Source organism: Lactuca saligna, chromosome 1 (genome assembly GCF_052625555.1).
Source record: "Lactuca saligna cultivar CGN05327 chromosome 1, ASM5262555v1, whole genome shotgun sequence".
Lineage (NCBI taxonomy): Eukaryota > Viridiplantae > Streptophyta > Magnoliopsida > Asterales > Asteraceae > Lactuca > Lactuca saligna.
Genome location: NC_136417.1, coordinates 42,158,382 through 42,185,137, shown reverse-complemented (window position 1 = coordinate 42,185,137; position 26,756 = coordinate 42,158,382). Strand labels below are relative to the sequence as shown.

General features: G+C 37.6%; 1 protein-coding gene and 5 pseudogenes across 2 annotated transcripts; 4 read left to right on the top strand and 2 right to left on the bottom strand.

Moving 5' to 3' along the window:
• Positions 1-2,298: 2,298 nt before the first annotated feature.
• Positions 2,299-6,930, bottom strand: LOC145005377 (uncharacterized; annotated as a pseudogene).
• Positions 6,931-12,769: 5,839 nt separating this feature from the next.
• Positions 12,770-14,473, top strand: LOC144997615 (UDP-glycosyltransferase 73E1 pseudogene; annotated as a pseudogene).
• Positions 14,474-18,224: 3,751 nt separating this feature from the next.
• On the top strand, positions 18,225-19,902 carry LOC145034170 (UDP-glycosyltransferase 73E1 pseudogene; annotated as a pseudogene).
• Positions 19,903-20,350: 448 nt separating this feature from the next.
• Positions 20,351-21,873, top strand: LOC145034149 (UDP-glycosyltransferase 73E1 pseudogene; annotated as a pseudogene).
• Positions 21,874-21,912: 39 nt separating this feature from the next.
• Positions 21,913-24,154, bottom strand: LOC145034130 (UDP-glycosyltransferase 73E1-like). 2 transcript variants are annotated; one of them, XM_078982513.1, is made up of 2 exons: positions 22,584-24,154; positions 21,913-22,087 (listed from the first exon to the last, which is right to left on the bottom strand). In XM_078982513.1, exons 1-2 carry the CDS (start codon positions 24,080-24,082, stop codon positions 22,051-22,053), a joined length of 1,536 nt encoding a protein of 511 aa, XP_078838639.1. In that variant the 5' UTR covers positions 24,083-24,154; the 3' UTR covers positions 21,913-22,050. The 2 variants fall into 2 exon arrangements, with proteins under 2 accessions (XP_078838639.1, XP_078838645.1); XM_078982519.1 differs by having other exon boundaries at positions 21,913-22,136; positions 22,584-24,153.
• LOC145005367 (3-isopropylmalate dehydratase small subunit 1 pseudogene) lies at positions 24,149-26,370 on the top strand (annotated as a pseudogene).
• The last annotated feature ends 386 nt before the right edge of the window (positions 26,371-26,756 follow it).

The window sequence follows — 26,756 nt, the reverse complement described above, 5'->3', positions numbered from 1 at the left end:
GGAGAGACTTGGATTGGGTAAGATGTAAACTGGGTCCTTGACATGGTTTAGCCAAGAGAAATATCCAAGAAGATTAGGATGAGGTAGAATTAATTCCATCCGCATGAGAGTAATGCAATCGAGAAGGTAAAGAGGTGGATCATCCACTGGTACATATTCTGATGCTGGAAATTAAAGGCCCATACCCAAACCAATGAGGGTAATGAGACCTCCAATACAAATGTCACCAGTGGTCTTCGTCCTGAGGCTGTCACATTTGTCTAAAAAGAAAGTGGCAAAATCGGTCAAAGACCAACGGTGGCGCGACATGCAATAGAGAAAATACAACTCAACGGTGTTGATTTGTCTCGGCTCGTGACGAGCAAAGATAGATGTGGATAGGATCCGGTGGGCAATTCTCCAGCAAGGATGCATGATAAACGGGTCTTTCTAATGACTGGGATTGAACTTGGGCAAGCTCGTGATTTGGGTCCAAAATTCTACGTTGGGCAAGCTTTTGAATTGACTCCATTGGTGGCTGTAAATGTCGGAGTTGTAGATGTCATATGTGCCCATGATCTTGTTGAGTTTTTTGTACTTGAGTCGGTCCTGCCGACCATGGAGTTTGAAAGTGAGTACCCTCGCCGTGTCATTGCGAGCATAGGTGGAGAGGAATTCGATTGTGGGCTGCTTGTAGGTTCGTGCAGAAAGATCGAGAAACTGGTGCCAACCAATGTGGAAAAATAATTGTCGCAAGTGGTGGTCAAGGCCGAGTTGATACATAGAATCTTGGTGGTAAAATTTTGTGGCGCGAATTGCATGCTTTTGAAGGTTGGATTTGAACTCTCGGCTTTGGGCACTCGTGAGGGTAAGGTTCCCATCACGATCAACATGGTCGGTGGACATTTTCTTGGATGGCCCCGAGAATTGAGTTTCACGCGAAGAACCATGAGATGCGTAAATGGTCTTATCCCTTGCCATTGTACCTGTGAATGAATCTAGCAAAGACAAAAACTTGAAAAAGATTATCCCTCACACTCGCCTCACACCAATCCAATCAAATCAAATAATTAAAACCGGGTAATATTCCAAATTGGCAATTTGGCACAATGCAATTCAATTCAATCAATTCAAGGCAAGCTAAGACTAATTCTATTTAACCTAATGCATAGCACAAGTCTAGTAAAATTAGAAATTGAATGCAATAAATTAAAAGGGATTACCAACTTTGTCTGTTTAAGTCCGAAAGAAATCCGTAAAAATCCGCACCCCAAGCTTGAATTTTTGGCCCACAAATTAAGTCTTTTGAATCTCCGGTGAGAAACAAAAATTTTGAAATTTTTGGAGAAAATTGGCGGCGGCGGCCGGCGGCCGGTGGTGGAGCTTGGTTTTCCGGCGATAAGATTTTCCCAAACTAAGAGTAGATCGGTGCGCGGTGGAGTGTTTGGTACAGGTTGCCCTAAGAATTTTTGGAATTGGATGTAAGGTTGCGTCGGGATCTACGGTTTTCGGTTTTCCGGCGACGATGAGAAGGGTGGCGGCCGGTGACGGTTTCGGAGTTAAAAAGGGTGGGGTCTAGGCGGAATTAGGTGGGTAAGGTAGTGCTGGTGGAGCGCCGGCGAAGCGTTGCTTTTCCGGTGACGAAAAACAGCTGCGACGGGGACGCCGACGGAGGGTAAACGCGAATGGGATGCCGACGGCGCTGGAAGTTGCCGACGGAGGGACGGCGACGCGCTGACAGGTAGCGCCGACGTGCGGTCGGAGATGGAACCGGTGGCGTAGACAGCCGCGACGGCTATGTGCGGTCGGAGAAGGAAGCGGTGGTAGTCGATGTTCGTTGCTGATGGGAGGCACAAGGAGGGAAAGGGGGCCGACGGGTTAAAGGGGTTATAAGGTTGGGTGATAAATGGGTCGAATCCGGTTCAAATAGTGGGTATGGGGCGGGTGTCCGGGTGAGTTTTGCAATTTAGGGCAAATATGGTGGCCGCGCAATAAATAAAATGATTTAGTCTTGGCCGCGCAAAAGTCCTGCGCGGGTGGGTATTGGCCGCGCGCAACAATCAGTTTGCACCCCTTGTTTGTGTAATTTGGAACTCGGGACCTGTGCAGCTGGGGTTGGTCGCGCAAAGACTGCGCGGGCACCCGCGCAAAAGTCAAATTTTTGGAAATTTTCAAACTTCACCAAAATCACTGGAAGACTTCTATATGCTTATTTTTATGGCTAACTTCAAATGTAGAAACACCCAAAACTTCAAATGGACATTATTTATTTACATTGCATTTATTTAACGTCTTTGCCAAGACATAGTCCCGCTTCCATCAACTTTCGTAATTTGGTATTTCCAATGTTATGTTGTCGAATTCTCCCATATCAAAGCCTTCATAAAATGGTTTCAAGCGGTGCCCATTCACTTTGAATATTTGATTTGTTTCCAAACTCTTAATTTCAACCGCACCATGATCAAACACTTTTATGACAATAAAAGGTCCGTGCCATCGAGATCGCAACTTTCCCGGGAATAGTTTTAAGCGTGAATGATAAAGAAGAACTTTTTGGCCCGGAATAAAGTGTTTTCGAGTGATGTGCTTGTCATGAAACGCTTTCGTCTTATCTTTGTAGATGCTTGCGTTTTCGTAAGACTCGTTTCTTAACTCCTCGATTTCTTGAAGTTGCATTTTTCGGTGCTTTCCACTTTCTTCAAGATTGAAATTGCACTTTTTAACCGCCCAATATGCCTTGTGTTCCAATTCCACCGGTAAATGACAAGATTTTCCATAGACAAGGCGGAATGGAGACATACCGATTGGAGTTTTGTAGGCGGTCCGATACGCCCATAAAGCATCTTCTAACTTTAAGCTCCAATCTTTTCGGGTAGTGTTGACGGTCTTTTCAAGAATTTGTTTGACTTCTCTGTTTGACACTTCGGCTTGGCCATTTGTTTGTGGATGATAAGCGGTTGATATCCGGTGTGTGACACCATATCTCTTCGTCATTGCTTCCATCATTTTATTGCAAAAATGAGTTCCCCTATCACTCACCAAGGCTCTCGGTACACCATATCTTGCGAAAATGTTTGACTTCAAGAAGTCAATAACAGTTTTTGAATCATCATGTCGTGTAGGCTTTGCTTTAACCCACTTTGAAACGTAATCAACTGCCAAGAGTATATAAGTATAACCAAATGAAATGGGGAAGGGACCCATGAAGTCTATTCCCCACACATCAAAGATTTCACAAATAAGGATAGGACTTTGAATCATCTCATGCCTCATGGATATGGTGCCCGTTCTTTGACATCTATCACAACTCCTGCAAAATAGATAGGTATCTCTTGACATTGTTGGCCAATAGAGTCCGCATTCAAGCACCTTTCGCATGGTTTTGTTTTGACCAAAATGTCCCCTGCATGCATATTCATGGCAAAATTTCAAAATTGACTCGACCTCATTTTGATGAACACACCTCCATATTAGTTGATCCGGACAATGTTTCCAAAGATAAGGGTCGTCCCATACGTAGTATTTGGAATCACTCTTCAACTTGGCCTTTTGGTGCTTGGTAAAGGCGTGAGGAATTTCTTTAGTAACCAAGTAATTGACAATATCCGCATACCATGGAATGGAATTTGAGATATGGAAGAGGTGCTCATCCGGGAATTCATCAAGGATAGGAGAAGAAGAACCGCCAACATTCAACCGACTTAAGTGGTCCGCAACTAGGTTTTCGGCACCACTTTTATCCTTTATCTCAAGGTCGAATTCTTGTAAAAGAAGAATCCAACGAATCAACCGTGGTTTGGCATCTTTCTTGGTCATAAGATACTTTAATGCGGCATGGTCGGAATATATAATTACTTTTGTCCCAAGAAGATATTGCCGGAATTTTTCCAAGGCGAATACAATGGCTAGAAGTTCCTTTTCAGTGGTGGAATAGTTGGCTTGAGCATTATCCAATGTTTTAGAAGCATAGTAGATGACATGTGATGCTTTGCCCTCTTTTTGACCTAAGACCGCTCCAATAGCAAAATTGCTTGCATCACACATTATTTCAAATGGAAGCTCCCAATTTGGAGGTTGGATTATTGGTGCGGAAGTGAGCAAGTCTTTAAGTTTGTCAAAGGCTTCTTGACATGCATCATTGAAGTCAAAATCGATATCTTTTTGAAGAAGAAGGCACATTGGTCGCGTAATCTTGGAGAAATCTTTGATGAATCTTCTATAGAATCCCGCATGACCCAAGAAAGATCTCACTTCTCTAACACATGTTGGGTAAGGTAGGGTTTGGATGACATCAATTTTGGCTTTATCAACTTCAATGCCCTTTTTGGGGACAATGTGTCCCAAAATGATTCCTTGATTAACCATGAAGTGACATTTCTCAAAGTTTAACACCAACTTTTTCTCTATGCACCTTTTCAAAATCTTCTTAAGGTTACCCAAACATTCATCAAACGAATTGCCATACACGGTGAAATCATCCATAAACACTTCGATTATACTTTCAACATACTCGGAGAAGATACTCACCATGCATCTTTGGAATGTGGCGGGAGCATTTCATAATCCAAATGGCATCTGCTTGTAAGCAAATGTGCCAAAGGGGCATGTAAAAGTCGTTTTGTCTTGATCTTCGGGGGCAACGGGTATTTGGTGAAAACCCGAGTATCCATCAAGGCAACAATAATGCGATTTCCCCGCCAATCGCTCGAGCATTTGATCAATGAAAGGAAGAGGGAAATGATCTTTCCGCGTGCTTGAATTCAACTTTCTATAATCAATACACACCCTCCATCCATTTTGAACTCGAGTTGGTACCATTACACCTTTGTTATTCTCCACAACCGTGATTCCCGTTTTCTTGGGAACCACTTGCACCGGACTAACCCATTTGGAATCGAAAATTGGATAAATCATATCTACATCAAGTAGCTTGATTATCTCCTTCTTGACAACTTCCATCATGGGAGGGTTTAATCGTCGTTGGGCTTCCCTCCTAGGTTTGCAATCATCTTCCATGAGTATCTTGTGAGTGCATACATTAGGACTTATCCCTTTGATGTCCGCTATGGTCCACCCCATGGCTTCTTTATGCTCTTTCAAGACTTCAATCAATTGGTTTTCTTCAAAGTCTTTCAATTGAGAAGAGATAATCACCGGTAAAGTCCCATCTTGACCTAGATAAGCATATTTCAAATGGATAGGTAAAGCTTTCAACTCAAGTGTGGGTGGTTGGATTATGGAAGGTGGCATCTTGATTGGAGAATGAGATAATGCAACTTGAGAAACATCCTTCTTTGTGGAATTAGTAATTTCTAAAGCCTTCACAATATTTTCGACTTCGGAATCCAATGTATACATATCCAAGGTATTCTTCAAACTTTCACCTTCAAGACTCATGTTAAGCACCATCTTTAAAAGATCCTCATTTGATAACTCGAATAATTGTTGGGTGATTGGCTCAATCACATCAACTCGACACAACGGAGATATATTGCTAGGATATCTCATTGCTTCGAAGATGTTGAAGTGAATGGTCTCGCCATCAAACTCCATGGTGATCTTCCCATTGTGGACATCAATAATCGTGTGAGCGGTATTCATGAAGGGTCTTCCAAGGAGAATGATAGATGGCTTGGAAGGAGTCTTTTCTTCAAGGTCAATGACATAGAAATCCGCGGGATATACTAGTTGATTAACTTGAACGAGTACATCCTCCAACATGCCTCTTGGAAATACACTTGACTTGTCCGCTAATTGAATAATGACTCCGGTTTCTTCCAAAGGTCCAACATTGAGAGATTGCAAAACCGAGTATGGCATGACGTTAATTGAGGCTCCAAGATCTAGCATGGCACTTTCAACATGTAAATCACCAATGGTACAAGGTATAGCAAACATTCCCGGGTCTTTGCATTTGGGTGGAAGCTTCTTTTGGATGACCGCGGATACATTTGCATTTACTTGAATCTTCTCATTTGTCTTGAATTTTATCTTGTTGGTGCACAAATCCGTAAGAAATTTGGCGTAACGTGGGATTTGCTTAATGGCATCCAATAGTGAAATGTTGAGTTGAACTTTGCGGAAAGTCTCAAGAAACACTTGCTCTTCTTCTTGTTTCTTTGAGGAAGCCAAACGGGATGGAAAAGGTGGTGGTATGACCAATGGTTTGATGGATTTGTTGGAAGGGTCGGGTTGATCAACATTTGGCACAACCGGTTCTTTTGGAGGAACCACAACTTTTGGAGGTTCCACTATGATCACTTCATCTTCTTCTTCTCTTGAAACTCTTTTAGGTTGACTTTCTCCAAGTGTTTTCCCACTTCACAAGGTGATGGCATTCACATTGGGGTTCTTCTCGGTTTGTGATGGAAGTTTACCCCTTTGTTCTATCTTGTTGAGAGCGGTTGCCAAGTCTCCAATTTGTGCTTGAATGTTGGAGAAGGTATTCTTGGTTTCTTGTTGAAATTAGGTTTGACTTTGAGCAAGAGAAGTAACAAGTTCTTGAAGACTCATTTGATGGTTACCACTTGATTGACCTTGTTGTGGAGGGTGTTGGTAATGTGGAGGGTTATAAGAATTTTGTGGATATGGGGGTTTTTGGGATTGGTATTGTGGATGTTGGGGTCTCATCAAAAGATTTGGTGGATTTTGCTTTGGTGGATAAGGGTTTTTTTGGGTATTCCTCCAATTTAGGTTGAAGTTATTTTGAAATCCCATGGGTATTGGTTGACTTTGATATCCGCCCATTGCATTCACATCTTCCGGTTCACTTCCAAGTGTGGGACACTTATCCGTATAATGACCCGTCATTGCACAAATACCACATACCATCAATTGTTGACCACTTCCCACCACCATTTGACTTAACACATTAGTCAAATCCAAGAGCTTTGATTCCAAATGTTGAGTGTTTCTAACTTCACCAACCACTTGTGAAGAATTTCTCTTCATGTCATTTCGAGTCCCAAAATTCCTTTGATTTTGGGAAATGGTACCAAAAAGTAATCGAATCTCGTGAGGGTTTTGTTGAAGATGTCACCACCACTTGAAGCATCAATCATCCTCCGATCTTTTTCATTCATACCCTCATAAAATTGTTGAAGAAGTAGTTGTTCGGGTATATTGTGTTGAGGACAACTTGTACACAAATCATTGAAGCGCTCCCAAAAATCATGAAATGTTTCATTTTCCCCTTGACGAATCCCCAAAATGTCACTTCGTTGGCTTGATATCCGGGAGGTGGGATAGAATTTGCTATTGAAGGCCTTGAGTAACTCTTCCCATGTGTGAATAGATCCCGGTGGTAAGTTGAATAACCACTCTCTAGCTTTGTCTTCCAAGGTGAGCGGGAATGCGGTTAACTTGAAATCATCCAATGTCACATTGTCGGGCAACATGCTAACACATATCATATGAAATGACTTCAAATGCTTTTGAGGATCTTCTCTATCCAACCCATGGAACTTGGTAAGTTGATGGATGAAACTCGACTTCAATTCAATCCCTCGGCGGTTTGCGGGAAAACAATAGCAAGAGGTGTATGAGTAACATCCATTTCCATCATTTATCTAAGTGTCAATTCTTGAGGAGGATTGGGTGGATTGGGGTTATTGGGATATTGTTGCAAGTAATTGGGTGGTTGTTGGTAAGGTGGATATGGGTATAGTTGGGGATTGTAGATTGGTGGTGGATAAGGTTGGTAGTTAGGGTATTGGTTGTAAGGAGGTTGTTGTTGTGGGTACATTGGGTTTTGGTACATTGGAGGGGGTTGGTAATTAGGTTGATTTGGGTAATGTACTTGTTGAACTTGAAAAGCATTGTTTTGAGGTTGGTTGTTTTGGTGGAAGTGTTGGTTTTGTAGTTGTGGTGGTGGTTGATAATAGGGTTGGTTTTGAGGAGGGGCTTGATTCCAAGGTGGCATATCGATGAGAGGTTCTTGTGGTTGTTGTCTTGGTTGATGGGATGGGGTATTGGCATCTTGGTTAATTGGGTTTGGGTTGGGATTATGAGGTGGAGTGTGATTCATGGCTATGTGGTTTTCAAATGGAATGTCTTCAAAGGAATGACCAACAATTGGAGAACTCGGTTCGGTGTCGGTATCACTTGAAGTATGAACTTGATCTTCTATGTTGATTAGTGGAGAAGAGGAAGAAGCTTGAACTAGTTGTTGTTGCTTTGCTTGTTTGGCTAACTTTTTCAACCTTTTTGCTTCTCTTTCAATTTCCGGATTATAGAGTAGTTCACCGGTTCTTGTAAACCTAGGCATAAACAATCAAATAACAAAAACCAATTTCCCCGGCAACGGCGCCAAAACTTGGTCGGGATGTCAAGCCCACCAAGCAAATTACATCCTTTGATTGCTAAATAAACGTAATATAATGGTAAAAAGGGGTATTGATCCTCAGGGAAATGGTTGTATTCAATCACCAATGCAATTCAATAGAACTAGTGAAATTAAACTAACTAACTACAATTAAAATAAAAGGGGGGTGTTTGATTACTTGAAAACTAAAATACTTGAATAACTAAAAACCTTGCAATTAAGCAAGTTGATGAGATGCTCAAAGATTGTGAATAATTGGTTAACTAAGGCAATTCAACACAATGAACATTTGTGTGTTTATCATTAGGATCTAATACAAAGCTTATCCTTCATCCCAAATTGGTTATAGCAATCATGAAGCATGATATGCCAAGATTCCTCATAGGTAGTATGGAGGTTGGGGAAGCCCACAACACACCTTCTTAATTAAGATCAAGGGTCAATTGAAGCAATTAATCCCAAGAAATCAATTAGCCTTAAGAATGAAGGAATCCCCAATTCCTAGAGGATGTCAAATGCTTACACATCCATAAAGGAGATATGATTCATAAGCTAGAGATGATTTCTACCATCATAAAGCCCTTGTTCTAGATAAATTCAATGATCCAATGCAAAATCAATGAAATAAATCAACTATTGCTCAATCAAATACTAAGCTCATGATCAAAGTATCAAATAAGCATAAGAATTGCAAACTAGAATCATAAACATGGAATAAATTGATAATCAACATAAATCCTTCAAAACCCACAAACATTCATTGGTTTTCAGCCAAAGTCAACCAAATAAGAGTATTAGCCACTCATGGCAACAAAGTAACAAGAACAATAATCTAATTGCATAAAGAAACTACCTAAGATTTGGAAAGATGAAAGGAAATGATCTCTAGCTCCCAAAATCGCCTCTTGCAGGTCTCCAATGGTGGAAAATCGTGAATGAGCCTCTAGATCTGATCCTCAAGGGTTATGGCAAGCCAAATGACCAAAATGCCCAAACTAGGCAGTTGCGCGGGTACCCGCGCGACGGAAATTCCACCCGCGCAAATGTTGCTGTAATGCTATTGGTCCACCAAGCCACTCCACCCTTCCACTACCAAAGATTCCTTTGGTCCCCCCTCCTTGTCCATGTAATTTGAAATGCACCAATCATCATTTAGCCACCAAATGGATGCTCCAAGCCCAAAATTTGAATTTTATGATCCATCTTCACAAGCCCAAATAATCCAAGTCAATAACTTTCAAAGCCCAATTCTTCCTCTTTGATTCCGCCAAGCCCAATAATGCCTCGGGAGCCCACTAAGCCCGTCTCCGATCAACCCGCAACCGCAACAAGCACCGGAAAACCTACAAAATATCCCATGCAACATAACGAGCACCCGGTACGATCCATACTAAAGAAAAATAAACAAAATACAATGCATTAATGATAAAAAGATTTAAAAAATCTAAAATAAACTAATAAAAATAAGGAAATAAAATAAGCTATCAAATCACCCCAAGCTTAAACCGAACAAGACTAAAAATGAGCTCGGGATGAACTATCTAAAAAAAAAAAAAAAAAAAAAAAAAAAAAAAAAAAAAAGATACCATAGAACTTGGTCAACATCAGTCAACATGGTCATAATTAGTCCTTCATGGACCTTACGCATCTTTAAAATGTTCCCCGCTTTAGAGCCATAAACCACATTCTCAACCACTTGATGGGCGAATAGATCACGGTTGGATGCGGTCGCGGTGTGCAAGACAAAGAAAACAGAGATGCGCCCAGTGGGGGCACTTTAAATCACCAATGTAGACCATAGTGCATGAAGGAAAGGCACCTCTTCACACACTATGATTCCTACATTTGTCAGGCCAAAGTGTATAATAACGAAATAGGGTTTTGTAGCACGGCCTCCGGGCAAACATCCGATTTCAGAGGCTTCTCCCTTGTACTATCCTTTACAATCTACCGTCTCATCGCCGGGGCCTTTTCTCACCAAAAATCAAAAAATAAAATAAAATAATAAAAACTATACTTAACCTAAATCTAAACCTAACAACCTAAATCTTCAATCTTGAACTTCTGTTATTGGGTCTTCAATCACATTTGCTGCTTGACATCCAGTTTTTTTTTCTTTGTTTTTGTTGCTTTTCTTGAATCATCTTTAATAGGCTCTTATTTTCTTCACTTTTTTCAAATTTCTTCATTCTTTGTGTTGCTTCTTAGAAGGTCTAAGGAATTTCACCAAGTAACATAGGACTCCAATAGTGAAAATTGAGTGATAGATAGAGATTAATATGAACACCTAATGATCATTGACAATGTGCCAAGATCAACTAAAAAGGGCGGGAAATGACTCAAAAATGGGTGTTACCGAAAAGACTTGGTCCCAAAAGATGTGAATTGGGGGACCCATTTCAAAGTTCATCAAGCACCTCAATGCAAGGTGTGATAAATAAAATCTATCTAACTATTTACTCTAGACCCCTAGAAAAATGATAGCCTATCCTAAAAAGGCGGTGAGAATCTAACTAAACAAGGCTCGGACGAGACTCGGGAGTACTAAGGGGTACTCCCTCCAAAACCAAGATGCGAGTCTTCAATATCTTCAATGTCTTCAAAATACCTTACCGGGCTAGTCTTTGCTCGCACACATTGGCATGACCAACCACATCCCTCCGCACCTAGACCCAATCAAGCTACCTGCATCTGACCCCCACACAAGCGGTCTCAAAGTGGTATGTGAGGCTCAAAACGTGCCCCATTCATCAAATACAAGGAATTCCATATCAAGACCCAGGACCAATCTATGATTCAATACTTATAACTTGGTGCTATGGTACCTGTGGGATGAGAAGACAAGAGAGAACAAAAATGCATGAACTTAAACTAGAATGCATCTAAAAAGTATGAAAATTAGAAAAGAAAGAAAGAAAATATGCAATATTTTTGAATTTATTATGCAATTTTTATGAATGCCCTAAATGACTAACTCTAAATGCAACTATATACAACCTAAATGCAATAAAAATAAAAGATTAGATTAAATGTACTGTTATAAGAATATCTCTAGTACACCGAGTAACCGATTATTCTTGAAGAACCAAAGAAGAATTTTAGCTTCTTGGCGTTTTCAGTTTCTATAGATGATTTTATTCCGTAAAATTTTCATTTTTATCATTTAAGTAAGTCACAATATGTTCCTACAAATGGGTCATTCCCAAAAGTCAATCTGGGAAGGTATTGTTCTTGATTATGACTGGAAATCACTTGCTCCTCATAAGTGGAAGCGTGCCTGGAAAAATCATTGGGAATTTGATGTTTTGCCTCTCGAATATACTAGTGTAGACTATGTAGTATGGTTTATTGAACCATTTTATTACCAAAAATGACTGATAAAGTAATGTAATTCTGATACAATATATATTCTTTGGATGATTTTGTAGTATTTTGATAATTCTTTATTTTCATCTTTTATTTTTCAGTTGTGAGTTGGTCTGAATTCCACTTTGAACACCATTTTAGGTTTGTTTTCATAAATATCTGATAGCAGCTCAAGTACAAGAAACTAAAAATCTCCATCATCTAAAGGATCAACATGTTTGAACATTTTCTATGAACTTTAACATTCCCTCCAAAAACTTTCTATTTGACTTGTGGGTGATACTTTGTTTCTAATAGTTGCAATAGATGACACATCCATTGATTAATGCATCAAGGCTCTCAAGACTCAAGAAGACAAGAACTCACTTTCTTAAGACAGTCATAGGCAAAGCAAGTATTTCCATTAGTCCAGAATCATGTCTAAGATAAAATATGAATTAGGTTCCCAAATTTTTGGTTCGTTTATATCACCCAAACTGGTTGAGCCGTCCCTGTCTCTCCCTTAACTTTAGTTGGATCTCTCAAATGTATTTTCTCTCACTCATTGGGACCTAGTATTTTCTTATTCTTTATACTCCTTAATAATTTTTGTACTTCAATCTCTTTTCAAGAGAAAAAAACATCACCGTCCCGATGAATAATATTGCATCGACATGATATTGATTACATTGTAGAGTAAAATTGAAAACGATAACTACAATAATAATTATGATTTTATAATTAATGCTAAAAATATATATACTTTAATGCTAAGATATATAACTAATAGTTTAATACTTTGGTTACCGTCTTTTTCAAACCAAATTTCCAGTAACATCAATATCAATGTAGTTAATTAGATGATGCCAAACATAAAATGCAATTCGTAGTGGTCACACACATTCTAGAACAATCAGCTTTAGTAGGCTGGGCGGCTGGGCCACATGAGATCATGCTACCATAGTTATCATCTAATGTTTTCATGTTTTTGTTTTACGTAACTTGTCTTTTTTCTATTTTCTTTTTTGAAAACTTCAAAGCAAAAAAGACATATGGCGTACGCACTTACCGATGTTCTCATGGTATTTGTCGTAGAAGTGGTGCATATCAGCATATGCTTTAGTAGTTTCAGAAAGAACCACCAAATTAAAGGCAACATCATATCTGAAACAGCAATGGCTGCCCCTTCCACCGACGTCCTTCACTTCGTCTTGCTTCCACTGATGGCTCAGGGCCATATGATACCCATGGTGGACATCGCCAGGATACTAGCCCAAACCGGAACAACTGTTACCATAATCACAACTCCTGTTAACGCAAACCGTTTCAAATCAGTCATTGATCGTGCAATCGAAGCTGAGCTCAATATCCAAATGCTTGAACTCCAATTCCCATTCGTTGAATCTGGTTTGCCTGAAGGATGCGAGACTTTTGACATGCTTCCATCAGCTGCGCATATAGTCAATATGTTGAAAGCTATGAAGATGTTCGAAGAACCATTTGAGAGGATGCTTCAGGTTCTATGTCCTCCTCCAAGTTGCATCATCTCCGATGGTGCTTTTCCTTGGACTGCCGATGTGGCAAAGAGACTAAATATCCCGAGGCTTGTCTTCTATGGGCCAGGATGCTTTCCTTTCCTGTGCATTCACATACTGAACAAAACTAATATACTAGACGAAATTAAATCCAACTCCGAGTACTTTGCGCTGCCCGACGTGCCCGACCATATTGAAGTTACCAAACCTCAGGCTTCTGGCTGGGGAAAGGGAAACAGAAAAGAAACCAAAGAGGTGTTTGAACAAACACAAGAAGCTGAGAAAGCTACATTCGGAATTGTGGTTAACAGCTTTGAGGAGTTGGAGCCCATGTATGTTGAAGCGTTTGAAAAGGCAAAAGATACAAAGGTGTGGTGTATAGGCCCGGTGTCGTTATGCAACAAAAGTTTTCAAGATCTATCGGAGAGAGGAAACAAGGTTGTGAGAAGCGAGCATGATTGCATGAAATGGTTGGATTCAAGGGAAGTAAAGTCGGTAGTCTATGTTTGCTTGGGAAGTCTATCGCATGCATCAACAGAACAAGCCATTGAGCTCGCTTTGGGATTGGAGTTATCTGGCATACCCTTTATTTGGTTCATTAGGCAAACACGTGAAGAATTTGAGAAATGGCTCTTAGAAGAACGATATGAAGAAAGGATAAAAGATAGAGGCTTAATGGTTCGTGGTTGGGCACCTCAAATCTTGATATTGTCACACCAAGCGATTGGGGGTTTCATAACACATTGTGGTTGGAACTCGACTCTAGAAGGGATTTGTGCTGGGATTCCAATGGTTACATGGCCACATTTCGCAGAGCAATTTTTAAATGAAAGGTTTATCGTAGATGTATTGAAAATTGGAGTCAAAATTGGTGCAGAGGTTCCAATCACATTCATAGAGAAAGATACGCTTGAAGTGATGGTGAAGAGGAAAGCCATCAAGACTGCTGTGGAAGTTTTGATGAACGAGCAAGAGGAAGGAGAAGCAAGAAGAAGGAGAGCTAGAGAGGTAGGGGAAATGGCAAAGAAAGCAATGGAGGAAGGGGGTTCTTCTTACCTTAACATAAAGTTGATGATTCAAGCTATTGCCGAAGAAGTAGCCAAGAACAATAAACCTATTCAAGATATTGTGTAGCCATTGTAACTTGTACACCATGCATGATTTTTAAAGACAAAACATACAGAACTTTCCTTTCACGTTAGTGTGCAAGTACGCTTTATTTTGTGTGTAATGTTTTAAATTACATAGAATTCAAGATAGGGTATTTGATTTAATGTTATGTCGCAATTATTAGGACTATTTATATAAATTGTTGTGCCGTATTTTTGTGTCACTTGCAGCTAAGTCAAAGAGCCAAATAAGAAATAAATAAAAGTCAAAAAGATCTTTGACCTTATGCATTTAAATGAGATAAATGAGAGTGTAGTTTTTTTTTTTTTTTACAAAATTGCAAAAATAATTCGTATGGTATATATTATTTCTAAGGTTTAGTACAAACCTTGATTTTTTTTGGCTTTTTGATCTTTTTACCATCTTTGTGTGTGAATTTGATCCCTTTCCAAATCAAAATGACTAAATTATCATTTATAAGTCGTGAGTGAAATTGAAGCCGTAAGTTATAAGGAGACTAGGCTGGCCTTTCCACGGTTTATAGTTTGAGGAGTAAAGTTTAATGTTGTAAATGAACGAAACGCTCGGTAAACCGTTTGTGAACTGTTCGGCGGAAAGTTCGTTTATATTCGTTTATTTAATAAATAAATGAATATGAATACAAGTTATAGTTCGTTTAGTTAAACGAACAAACATGAACAATGATGTCGTTCGTTAGTTTATATTCATGAATTTTCGTTTATGTTGTTTGTTTATGTTCGTTCGTTTAAGTTTATTTCTATTCAAAATTGCTCAATTTTTTATCAAATTGTTATATAATATATTTGTTCATGTTCATATATGTTCAATTGTGTTTGTTTATCTTTGTTTGTTTGTTTATGTGCGTTTAGCATGTTCACGAACATAAATAAAAAAACCCATTCGTTTATCTGTTCGTGTTTGTTCGTTTTTCCAACTAACTTAAACAAATAAACATAAACAAGCATTTGTTCGTGTTCATTTTGATTCGTTTAGAGAGAATGTTGGAAAGTGTGAGGGTAGATTCAAGGGAACTTGAGTAAACTAACCGTTATAAATAAGGTTTTCAAAAGAAAACAAAATAGTTTTTGAAAAATAATCATTTTCTCTTAAATGCCTAACTCTAGAATAGTGTTTATATCCCGGAGTTAATATATATATATATATATATATATATATATATATATATATATATATATATATATATATATATATATATATATTAACAATCTATTATGATGTGGATGTAATGTTGACTATAGATCAATCATTTTAATTATTTTAAAAAGGTAATTAATAAATATTATTGAATTAAAAATAACTAAAAAATATCATCTAATTTAACCATAAAAATATTTTAGTCAATATAAATTTGAAAAGATTAAAGAGTAAATTACACGAATGGTCCTTATGGTTTAGGGTAATTTCTGCATTTGATCCATAACTTATTTTTTTAATTCGGAATGTCCTTACTTTTTGTTTGTGTTACATGTTTGGTCTATGTCTTACATAAAAAGATTTTTTCCTTGATTTTTTAATTTATTTAAACAAACATACCCCTAATCTCACCTCCCTCACCTTACCGTATCTATACCATCATTTTTTTCCTATTTAAATAATAGTCTTTTTAGGTAAGACAGTGAGCAAACGCGTAACGGAAACAAACGGTAGAGACCAAGCACGTAACAAAATCAAATTGTAAGGACCTTCCAAATTAAAAAAATAAGTTAGGGACCAAACGCGTAAATTAATCAAAACCACATGGACCATTTGTGTAATTTACTCAAAAGAAAATTCCAAATTTTTGTGATAATCAATTCTCTTGATTTAAAAATTCTTATTTTTTTAATTAATTCACTTTTAATTCTAACGTAATTTTTAATTATATCCGAGTTTATTCCGGCAAAATGACACAAAGATCAACCATAGACTAGTAAAGATATATTCAATCATATTCTTACAGAATATGGTTATATTCAAGATATAATATGAATGTTATATGAAACGGATTTTTTTATTTAAGAATTAGTAATTACACTAATTTTTAAAGAATCTGATTATAATCAATAATGGTTAACAATTACATTTATTCTTAAAGTTTAAAAATTAAAAATGGTTTTTATAAAATCTAACAAAAACAGAAATATATTCTAAAAGAATATTATTGCTAAGAATCGTTTTATGTTTTATATATTAGGGAAGAACACATTCTGCTAGAATACATTCCACATTTTGTTAAAATACACGATCGTTCTCAATGTATTCTTTACTTTTCACATCAACGAATACATCACCTCCCCTCCGCCACCAACCACCACCATCGTCGCCACCAACTACCACCGCCATCTCCACCACCACCACCACTACCAACAACCACCTCTACCAGCACCCGTCGCTGCCATATTAATATATGAATAATCATTTCCGCTATACTTAGGACGTGTTTGGCACGGAGCTTGTGGAAGCATTTGGGAGCTTCTAGCTTTTTGCTTTTGATAAAACGTTCTAGTTTAAACAAAAAGCTCCGTTTGGCAGTACAAACGTTTAGCTTTTAGTTTTAACAAAACGTTCCGATTCTAAAACCTACTTCATGTAGCGTTTAACAAAACGCTCCTAAGCTTTTGAAATCAATTTTCATAATTACCCTTAAAAATATATTTATATATTTATTTATTTTTACTCAATTGTTCTTTTATGTGAATTTATATATTTCAAAAGCTTCCATCTATTTTTGCCAAACATTCATATAATAAATAAAAGTTACAGCTTCCCACTACTAGCTACCTGTTACACGCTACCAACTACCCGCTACCAGCTAATCGCTACCCACTTCTGGCTAACAGTTAATTTTACCAAACACGCCCTTATTCATATATGAATATATGTATTCATATGTATTTATAAATGAATATGATATGTTCCATCGGCTCGATACGCTAGAACATTTAAGCGGTAGATTAATGAGTGGTCCAGATTCATTCTCTCGTTCTCAACTTTTTTTTATCAATTGAACCACACACACACACACACACACACACACACATATATATATATATATATATATATATATATATATATATATATAAAGTCAAAAGAATTGTTTATTTTATTTTGGGATTCCAAATATTACATTTTCAAATGTTTAATATCATCGTTTTTTTTTAAATATATCTAATTTCATGCAATAATATCGTATATAATTTTTGGATATTATGTCTAATATTATTATTTTTTTGAACTTTTCATTAAATTTAAGTAAAAAACAAATTTTTTTTCTCAAAATTCTGGAATTATTTTCATATTACAAACTTGTTCTTGAAATTTCGGATTTTTTTTTTTCGAAATCCAAAATTTTAATCTGGAATCCGGAATGTTGGTTCAAATTCAAAAATATCCGTTTAGAATTAGTCAAAAAAATCTTAGTTCTGAATACCCATTCCAGACAAAATTGTTATTTTTGCAAAATAAATAAATAAAATCCAAGTTTTTTTTTTTTAAAATACACGTTAAAAAGGTTAGATTATTTGGTCTCTCCTGGTCTATAAGGCAAAGAAGAGATTAACAAAAGCAGTTAGTTAAAATATATAGATTACATAGTACAATAAAATTGAAAAGATATGATTTTATATTTAATGCTAAGATATATTTTCTAATGCTGATACATTGGTTAGCGTCTTTTTTAAACCAAAATTTCGAATCGCATCAATGTAGTTAGATGAAGCCAAACATAAAATGCAATTTGTAGTGACCACATCTTCTAGAACTATCAGCTTTAGGCTGTGGCTGACCACACGAGATCATGCTACCATAGTTATCATCTAATATTTTAATGTTTTCGTTAATTTACGTAAGTCGACTTTTTTTTTTATTCTTTTTTGTTTTTTAATATTACAAAGCGACACATGATACGCACTTAATTACCAATGTTGTCATGGTATTCGTAGAAGTGGTGCACATGCTTCAGTAGTTTCAGAAAGAATCACCAAAGGCAACATCAAAACAGCAATGGCTTCCCCTTCCACCGACCTTCACTTCGTCTTGCTTCCATTGATGGCTCAGGGCCATATGATTCCCATGGTGGACATCGCCAGGATACTAGCCCAAACCGGAACAACTGTTACCATAATCACAACTCCTGTAAATGCAAACCGTTTTAATTCAGTCATTGATCGAGCAATCGAAGGTCAACTCAACATCAAAATCCTCGAAGTCCAATTCCCATTCGTTGAATCCGGTTTGCCTGAAGGATGCGAGAGTTTTGACTTAATTCCATCAGCTGCGTATATAGTCAACATGTTCACAGCTATGAAGAAGTTAGAAGAACCAATGGAGAAGATGATTCAGGTTTTATATCCACCTCCAACTTGCATCATCTCAGATGGTGGTTTTCCTTGGTCTACTAATCTCGCAAAGAGATTAAATATCCCTAGACTTGTTTTCTATGGACCTGGATGCTTTGCTTTCTTGTGCATTCACATAGTGAACAATACTAATATACTAAACGAAATCGACTCCAACTCAGAGTACATTGAAATACCCGGGCTTCCTGATCGGATTGAAATTACCAAACCTCAGGCTTCAGGTTGGGGAAAGGGAAACACAAAAGAAACCAAGGAGTCGTTTGAACAAACACAAGAAGCCGAGAAAGATGCATATGGGATTGTGGTTAATAGCTTTGAGGAGTTGGAGCCAAAGTATGTTGAAGAGTTCGCAAAGGCAAAAGGTAAAAAAGTGTGGTGTATAGGCCCTGTCTCTCTATGCAACAAAAGTGTCCAAGATATAGCCGAAAGAGGAAACAAAGGAGTTAAAAACGAGCATGATTGCATGAAATGGTTGGATTTACAAGAGCCAAAGTCTGTAGTTTACGTTTGCTTGGGAAGTCTATCGTATGCTACCACAGAACAAGCCATTGAGCTTGCTTTGGGATTGGAGTTATCTGGCATACCCTTTATTTGGTTCATTAGGCAAACACGTGAAGAGTTTGAGAAATGGCTTTCAGAAGAACGATATGAAGAAAGGATAAAAGGTAGAGGCTTAATGGTTCGTGGTTGGGCTCCTCAAATCTTGATATTGTCACATCAAGGGATTGGGGGTTTCATAACACATTGTGGTTGGAACTCGACTCTAGAAGGGATTTGTGCTGGGATTCCAATGGTTACATGGCCACATTTCGCAGAGCAATTTCTAAATGAAAGGTTTATCGTAGATGTTGTAAAAATTGGAGTCAAAATTGGTGCAGAGTTTCCACTTATGTATAAAGAGAAAGATAAGTTTGAAGTGGTAAAGAAGGAAGACATCATGACTGCTGTGGAAGTTTTGATGAATGAGCAAGAGGAAGGAGAAGCAAGAAGAAGGAGAGCTAGAGAGGTAGGGGAAATGGCAAAGAAAGCAATGGAAGAAGGGGGTTCTTCTTACCTTAACATAAAGTTGATGATTCAAGCTATTTCCGAAGAAGTAGCTAAGAACAATAACCCAATTCAAGATATTGTGTAGCCATTTTAAGCACTACGTACACCGTGCACGATTTTTCAAGACTAAACATTGTACGAGTATGTTTTATTTGAATAATTAAATTGAAATTTACTTTGATTATTTCGATGCCTAGAGTTATAATGCTATTTTTATTTTATTATTCAACCGACTACCCCAAAAAATGTATCACTATATAACAAGTGATAAAAGTTTTAGTTTCAAGATTCCTCAAAAAGATGCATTAATAGCATCCAAATGGACCAAATCTAAAGGTGGTATATAGATACTGCCGAACACATAAAGATGCTGATAATGTCAATGTCATGGCTGCTTACGTACGTTATTTCAGTCACATCATTAGAGGTAGATTCTGCCGAATATAAGTGCCGAACATAAGATGTGATATTGTAAAATCCAATTTTTTTTTTTTTTTTTTTTTGGCTCTCATGCTACCATAGTTACCATCTAATTTCATTTATCATTTCAATGTTGGTTTTCGAAAAGTACAAAACAAAAAGACACATTGTAACAACTTGTTCATCTTCGCATGCTATTTAATTTCTAGAGTTCGTGAAGAGTAGTTTCACATACACCCACTTACATCGATCAAATTCCAAAACTCCAATGGCTTCCCTTCACATAGTCTTATTTCCATTAATGGCTCAAGGTCATCTCATACCAATGGTAGACATAGCAAGGATCCTAGCCCAACATGGTGCTATGGTCACCATAATCACAACTCCAATCAATGCAAACCGTTTTAAATCCATCACAAATCGTGCAATCGAAGCTAAACTCAACATCCAAGTTCTCGAACTCCAACTACCATTATCGGAAGTCGGTTTACCCGAAGGATGTGAGAATTTTGACTTGCTCCCAACAGCAGCACAAGCGATCAACATGTTCACAGCAATGGTGTTGCTAGAACAACCCGCGGAAAAGATGCTCCGTGGGTTATACCCGCCTCCAAATTGCATCATCTCAGATGGTGGTTTTCCATGGACTATGGATATTGCAAAAAGGTTGAATATTCCTAGGTTTGTATTCTATGGGCCCGGATGTTTCGCGTTTTTGTGTATACACATTGTGACAAATACTAATATACTAAACGAAATTGACTCCAACTCGGAGTACTTTGTAATGCCTGGGCTTCCTGATAGGATTGAAGTTACTAAACCTCAGGCTTCAACGTGGGGAAAAGGAGATTGTGAAGAAACAACCGAGAACTTTGAAAGACTGATGGAAGCCGAGAAAAGTTCAAGTGGGATTGTGGTTAATACGTTTGAGGAATTGGAGCCCAAGTACGTTGAAGAGTTTGCGAAAGTGAAAGGTAAGAAAGTTTGGTGTATAGGTCCAGTTTCATTATGTAACAAAAGTTTACAAGATATATCAGAGAGAGGAAACAAATCCGCGATTCATGAACAAGATTGTTTGAAATGGTTGGATTTGCGGGATCCACAGTCTGTAGTGTACGTATGCTTGGGAAGTCTATCGTATGCTTCTACACAACAATTGATTGAGCTAGGGTTAGCTTTGGAGTTATCAAATAAACCTTTTATTTGGTTTGTTAGGAACGCAACTGAAGAATTTGAGAAATGGATTTCAGAAGAGGGATTCAAAGAAAGGGTTAAAGACAGAGGATTGATGATCCATGGTTGGGCACCACAAATGTTGATTCTGTCACATCGAGCGATTGGGGGTTTTGTGACGCATTGTGGGTGGAATTCGACTCTTGAAGGGATTTCTGCTGGGGTTCCAATGGTTACTTGGCCACATTTTGGAGACCAGTTTTTGAATGAAAGATTTGTGATAGATGTGTTGAGAATTGGTGTGAGGATTGGTGTGGAGGTTCCTGTTGTGTTCTATGAGCAAGATAAAGCGGACAAATTGTTGTTGACGAGGGAAGAGATTAGGGCAGCTGTTGAAGGTTTAATGGATGGTGGAGAGGAAGGAGAAGCGAGAAGAAAGAGAGCGAGGAAGCTTGGGGAAATGGCGAAGAGGGCAATGGAAGAAGGGGGTTCGTCTCATCTCAACATGACATTGATGATTCAAGCTATTACAGAAGAAGTAGCTAAGAAGACTATAGTGTAGCTATGTGCTTTATTTCGTTGTGTGGGTTATATATACAACTTGTATGCTTTGTTTTCTCCTTTTACCTCGTGAAAAACTTGGTGACTTTCAAAAACTTTTCTTACACACCCAGTTCAGAAAATGCATTAATACCTACGTTGTTGAACCTCAAGAATAATGTAATCTTACTGAGTACTTTTATCGAACGCCTTGTGTGCAATCTTTCAAACTCCACCTAAACACAAGATTTCCGTGTGGGTGAACCAAGTTTTCAATACAATTCGCTGAAACAAAAACGAATTTGATTGTAGTAATTATCTAGATTCGAAATTGATAAAGAAGAGAAAGAAAACGGAGGATGTCTTTGATTGCCTTTTTTTTTTTTTCTTTTCCTTAAATAAAACCGATTAAAATAATATATTATTATTTTCTTATTTATGATATAAAGCTCGTATTGCTTTTCCTTTTTAAGTCCCCTAAAAGGTGTTTTTAACCAACTATATTGTTTTTGATAAAAGTATAGTATTTATTAGTTTATTTAATCAAATAAATATTTTTCAATAAAAGTGATTAGCTTATGTTGCGACAAAAGAAAAAATTAAAAATGTTTGGATTATTTTATATATAAAATGATTAAATGGAAAAAATAAAACCTTTTCAACTTTTTATAACGTGTCAATGTAGTATGAAAAAGAAATAATAATAATGTGACAACTTAAAGATGTCCTTACAATGCATTAATCCCAATATCTTGAATTGGCTTAGCGTTATTGCCTAATTCTTTGAAAATATCTTGAATCATCAACGTCATGTTGATGTGAGACGAACCCCCTTCCTCCATAGCTCTCTTCGCCATTTCCCCAAGCTCTCTAGCTCTCTTTCGTCTTCCTTCTCCTTCCTCTTCTTTCTCCATTACGCTTTCCACTGATTTCTTGATGTCTTCTTTATTAATCAAAACCCCAAACTTGTCTTGTTCTCCCGCTATAACCGGAAACTCCATGCCAATTTTCACACCAATCTTCAAGACATCCACCATAAATCTTTCGTTAAGAAACTGGTCAGCAAAATGTGGCCATGTAACCATAGGGACCCCAGCCGTAACACCTTCAAGAGTTGAGTTCCATCCACAATGTGTTAAGAAACCTCCAACTGCTCCATGTGATAAAATCAACACTTGTGGTGCCCATCCACGAAAGATAAGGCCTCTATCTTTCACTCTTTCTTCATATCCTTCTTCTAAGAACCATCTCTCGAGTTCTTCTGTTGCATGTCTCACACACCAAACAAAGGGTATGTTCGATGACTCCAATCCTAAAGCAAGCTCAATGTTTTGTTCAGTACAAGTACGTGATATACTTCCCAAACAAACAAAGATTACGGAACTTTTCTCCCTCGAATCTAGCCATTTCAAGCACTCATGTTCGTTGATTCCAGCCTTACTTCCTCTCTCAGCTATATCTTGGAAACATCTGTTGCATAGTGAAACTGGGCCAATACACCATACCTTCTTATCTTTCACCTTCGCAAGTTCTTCAACATAGTGACGCTCTAACTCCTGGAAACTATTGACAACAATCCCGTTTGCAGCTTCTTCTGCTACACGCACTCGTTCTAACATGTTCGCCATGTGTTCGTTGTCTTTCCTTCCCCAACTCAACCCTTGAGCTTTGGTGAGCTCAATCCGATCAGAAATACCAGGAAGCACAAAGTACTCTGAATCGGAGACCATTTCATGTAGTATATTAGTATTCATCAGAATATGTATGCAAACGAACGTGAAGCATCCAGGGCCATGGAAAATAAGCCTTGGAATACCCAACCTTCGAGCTATATCATTAGTCCAAGGAAAAAGATTATCGGAAATGATGCAACTTGGAGCCGGAGTTAGTCGCCGGAGCATGTTATCGACCGGTTCCTCTAACAAATCAGCCGCCTGAAACAGTTTGACATAGAGGGCAGCAGATGGGATCATGTCAAAGCTCTCACATCCCTCCGGCAATCCAACTTCAGCTAATTGGAGTGGGAATTCATGAAGTTGAATCTTGAGTTTATCTTCGATTGCCCGAGCAATGACCGGTTTGAAACGGTTGGCGTTAACGGGAGTAGTGATTATGGTAACTGTAGCGCCACGTTGGGCTAGTAATCGGGCAATATCCACCATGGGTATCATATGGCCTTGAGCCATTAAAGGAAACAAGACAAAATGAAGGTCTGTGTGTAGGGAAGCCATTGGTGTTTCGGAATATAGTTTTGCTGGTTCCCTGTGAATTAACTACTGAGAGGAAGTTTTATTTTTATGGGCGATGTTTTTCAAGATCCACCGTCTGCTATGCATGTGGATGGTATCTTCTTCCATATCGCTCCAAAAACGGAAACTGCTATCCATCTCATCCTCCAAAAGACTAATTATTAAGTAAATATATTTTTTACCGGATAATCTTTTACTCTTCATATAGGTAATCATGTTAATATTTTTTTTGTTGACAATAGTTATACAGAACATACAGTTAGTTATTTGACAGCAGTTGTATTATACTTTGCATTGTATACTCTATACCAGTGGCGGATTTATATTGGATCCCGGGATATCCCTCAAAAAAATTTTAATAGTGTTAATTTTTTCGGAGAAATTCGTTTTATATTGCGGTTTTATATCGGGAAAAAAATTGGGCTACCGTAAAAATTTCAGGTTAACTAATCATCTTCCTTAATAAATGAAGGTTTTTTTTTACCACATATCAATCTCTCATTAGTTTTGACACTTATCATTTTGTGGTATTTTTAAAATAAATATTATCCACTTGTTAATTTTTGATTTGTTTTAATTTTTAAATTTAAAATCATATACTTATATACATAAAGTATTATATATATATATATATATATATATATATATATATATATATATATATATATATATATATATATTAAATTACAATAAATAAGTTTCTTCTTGTACATTAAAAAATATTTATTATTCACACAGGTCTAACACCTACTTATTTTCATATAGTTTCTTTACACCCACAAAACCGCTTATCGTGGTTTTATACGTTTTTATTTTACCAAATTTCCATCCACTAACTGATTTCGGACTAGGCTCAGCCCAAATCAATTAAACAATCCCAATTTCAAATAACCACCTCTAAGGTAGGCATGCAAAAACCATTTTTTTTTTCTGAACCGGAGCGAGATTCAGAAAACCGATTCGGTTCCGGTTAAAGTAGTCAAAACTGGTTCGGTTCCAAACCGGTTCAGCCCCAAAAATATCCGAACATATGTAAACCGGTTCGGTTTAATAGAAATCGGTTCATCAAAAACCGTTCAAAACCGGTTCGACGAAAATAAGCTTTTCTATTTTTTTTTTGGGCTTTTTTTTTGGGCTAATAAGTTCAAAACCAGATCAAAAAACCGGTTCTTATTAAACCAGTCCTAACGATCAAAATAGCGAATTAGTCCGATCCGGCGGTTCGGTTCATGCGGTTTCTAGTTTTGCAAAAACCGCAAAAAACCGAACCGTACCGAAGATATATATATATATATATATATATATATATATATATATATATATATATATATAGAGAGAGAGAGAGAGAGAGAGAGAGTTAGGTTCAAATGTTTTTAACAACTATTGTGTGCCTAAATGCACCAATGAGAATTCAAGAAATAATAAATAATTAACTAAATCATTAAAGGGTATTTTGGACCTTTTGTACTTTTATTTAAGGAAATTATTTAATTGAAATAATTCAATTAAGGAAATAAACTAATCATTCCATTAAGGAATTAAACTAAATAGCTTGATTAAAGCGTCTGTTTCTGTCTCCACCTTCAGTTTCTCGAATTCCAGAAAACAACGCTCATTCAAAACCCTAATTTCCCAATCTATATTGGCTTCTACCTCACCGGTAACACGCCATACATCCATCTTCTCCGTGGCAACATCTTATTCATCTTCATTAGGTTCCGCCACCTCGTTTCACGGTATGTGCTATGTCGTCGGACACAACATCGACACCAACCAAATCATCCCCGCTGAGTACCTAACCCTGGTCCCATCAAAACCTGATGGATACAAGAAGTTAGGATCCTACACTCTCATCGGACTCCCGGTGTCGTACGAGACTCGATTCATTGAGCCAGGGGAGTACCAGTCAAAATATTCGATCATCATCTGTGGAGATAACTTCGGTTGCGGCTCCTCACGAGAACACGCTCTGGTGGATCTGGGGGCCACTGGAGTAGCGGCGGTGGTGGTGGAATCATACGCGAGGATATTTTTTAGGAATTCGGTTACAACAGGAGAGGTTTACCCATTGGAATCAGAGGGTAGGATTTGTGAAGAGTGTAAAACTGGAGATACAGTGACGATTGAGCTTGCACAAAGCCTTCTGATTAATCATACAATAGGGAAAGAGTATAAATTGAAGCCGATTGGTGATGCTAGACCTGTGATCGAAGCTCGAAGCTGGTGGAATCTTTGCCTATGCTCGAAAAGCTGGGATGATTCCTGCTTAGAAACTTGAGGTATTGATCACATTCATTAGTAACTAAATCTCAATGTGTTAAATTGCAAATTGGTATGTGCTAACCCTCAATTTGGGCATGAATTTTGTTGTTTGGTGGTTTATAAACTAGAAAAAACAATAGCTTGATCAAATTAGTTAGGTATTTGAATGTTCAATGTCAAGAGGTTATTATGAAACTTAGAATCAAAAATCACACAACAAGATAATCGGTTCCTTTAAGCTATTGTTAGGCAATGTATTTTTATCTAGGGTTTTCTGGAACTACTTAGCTATGCAACTCGCATCACTCTTGATCATAATTATAATGCAGAATCAGAACATAATCATAATGAGTTTATCTGCTCATCAAAACATTAAAAAAGTTAATTAAACTGA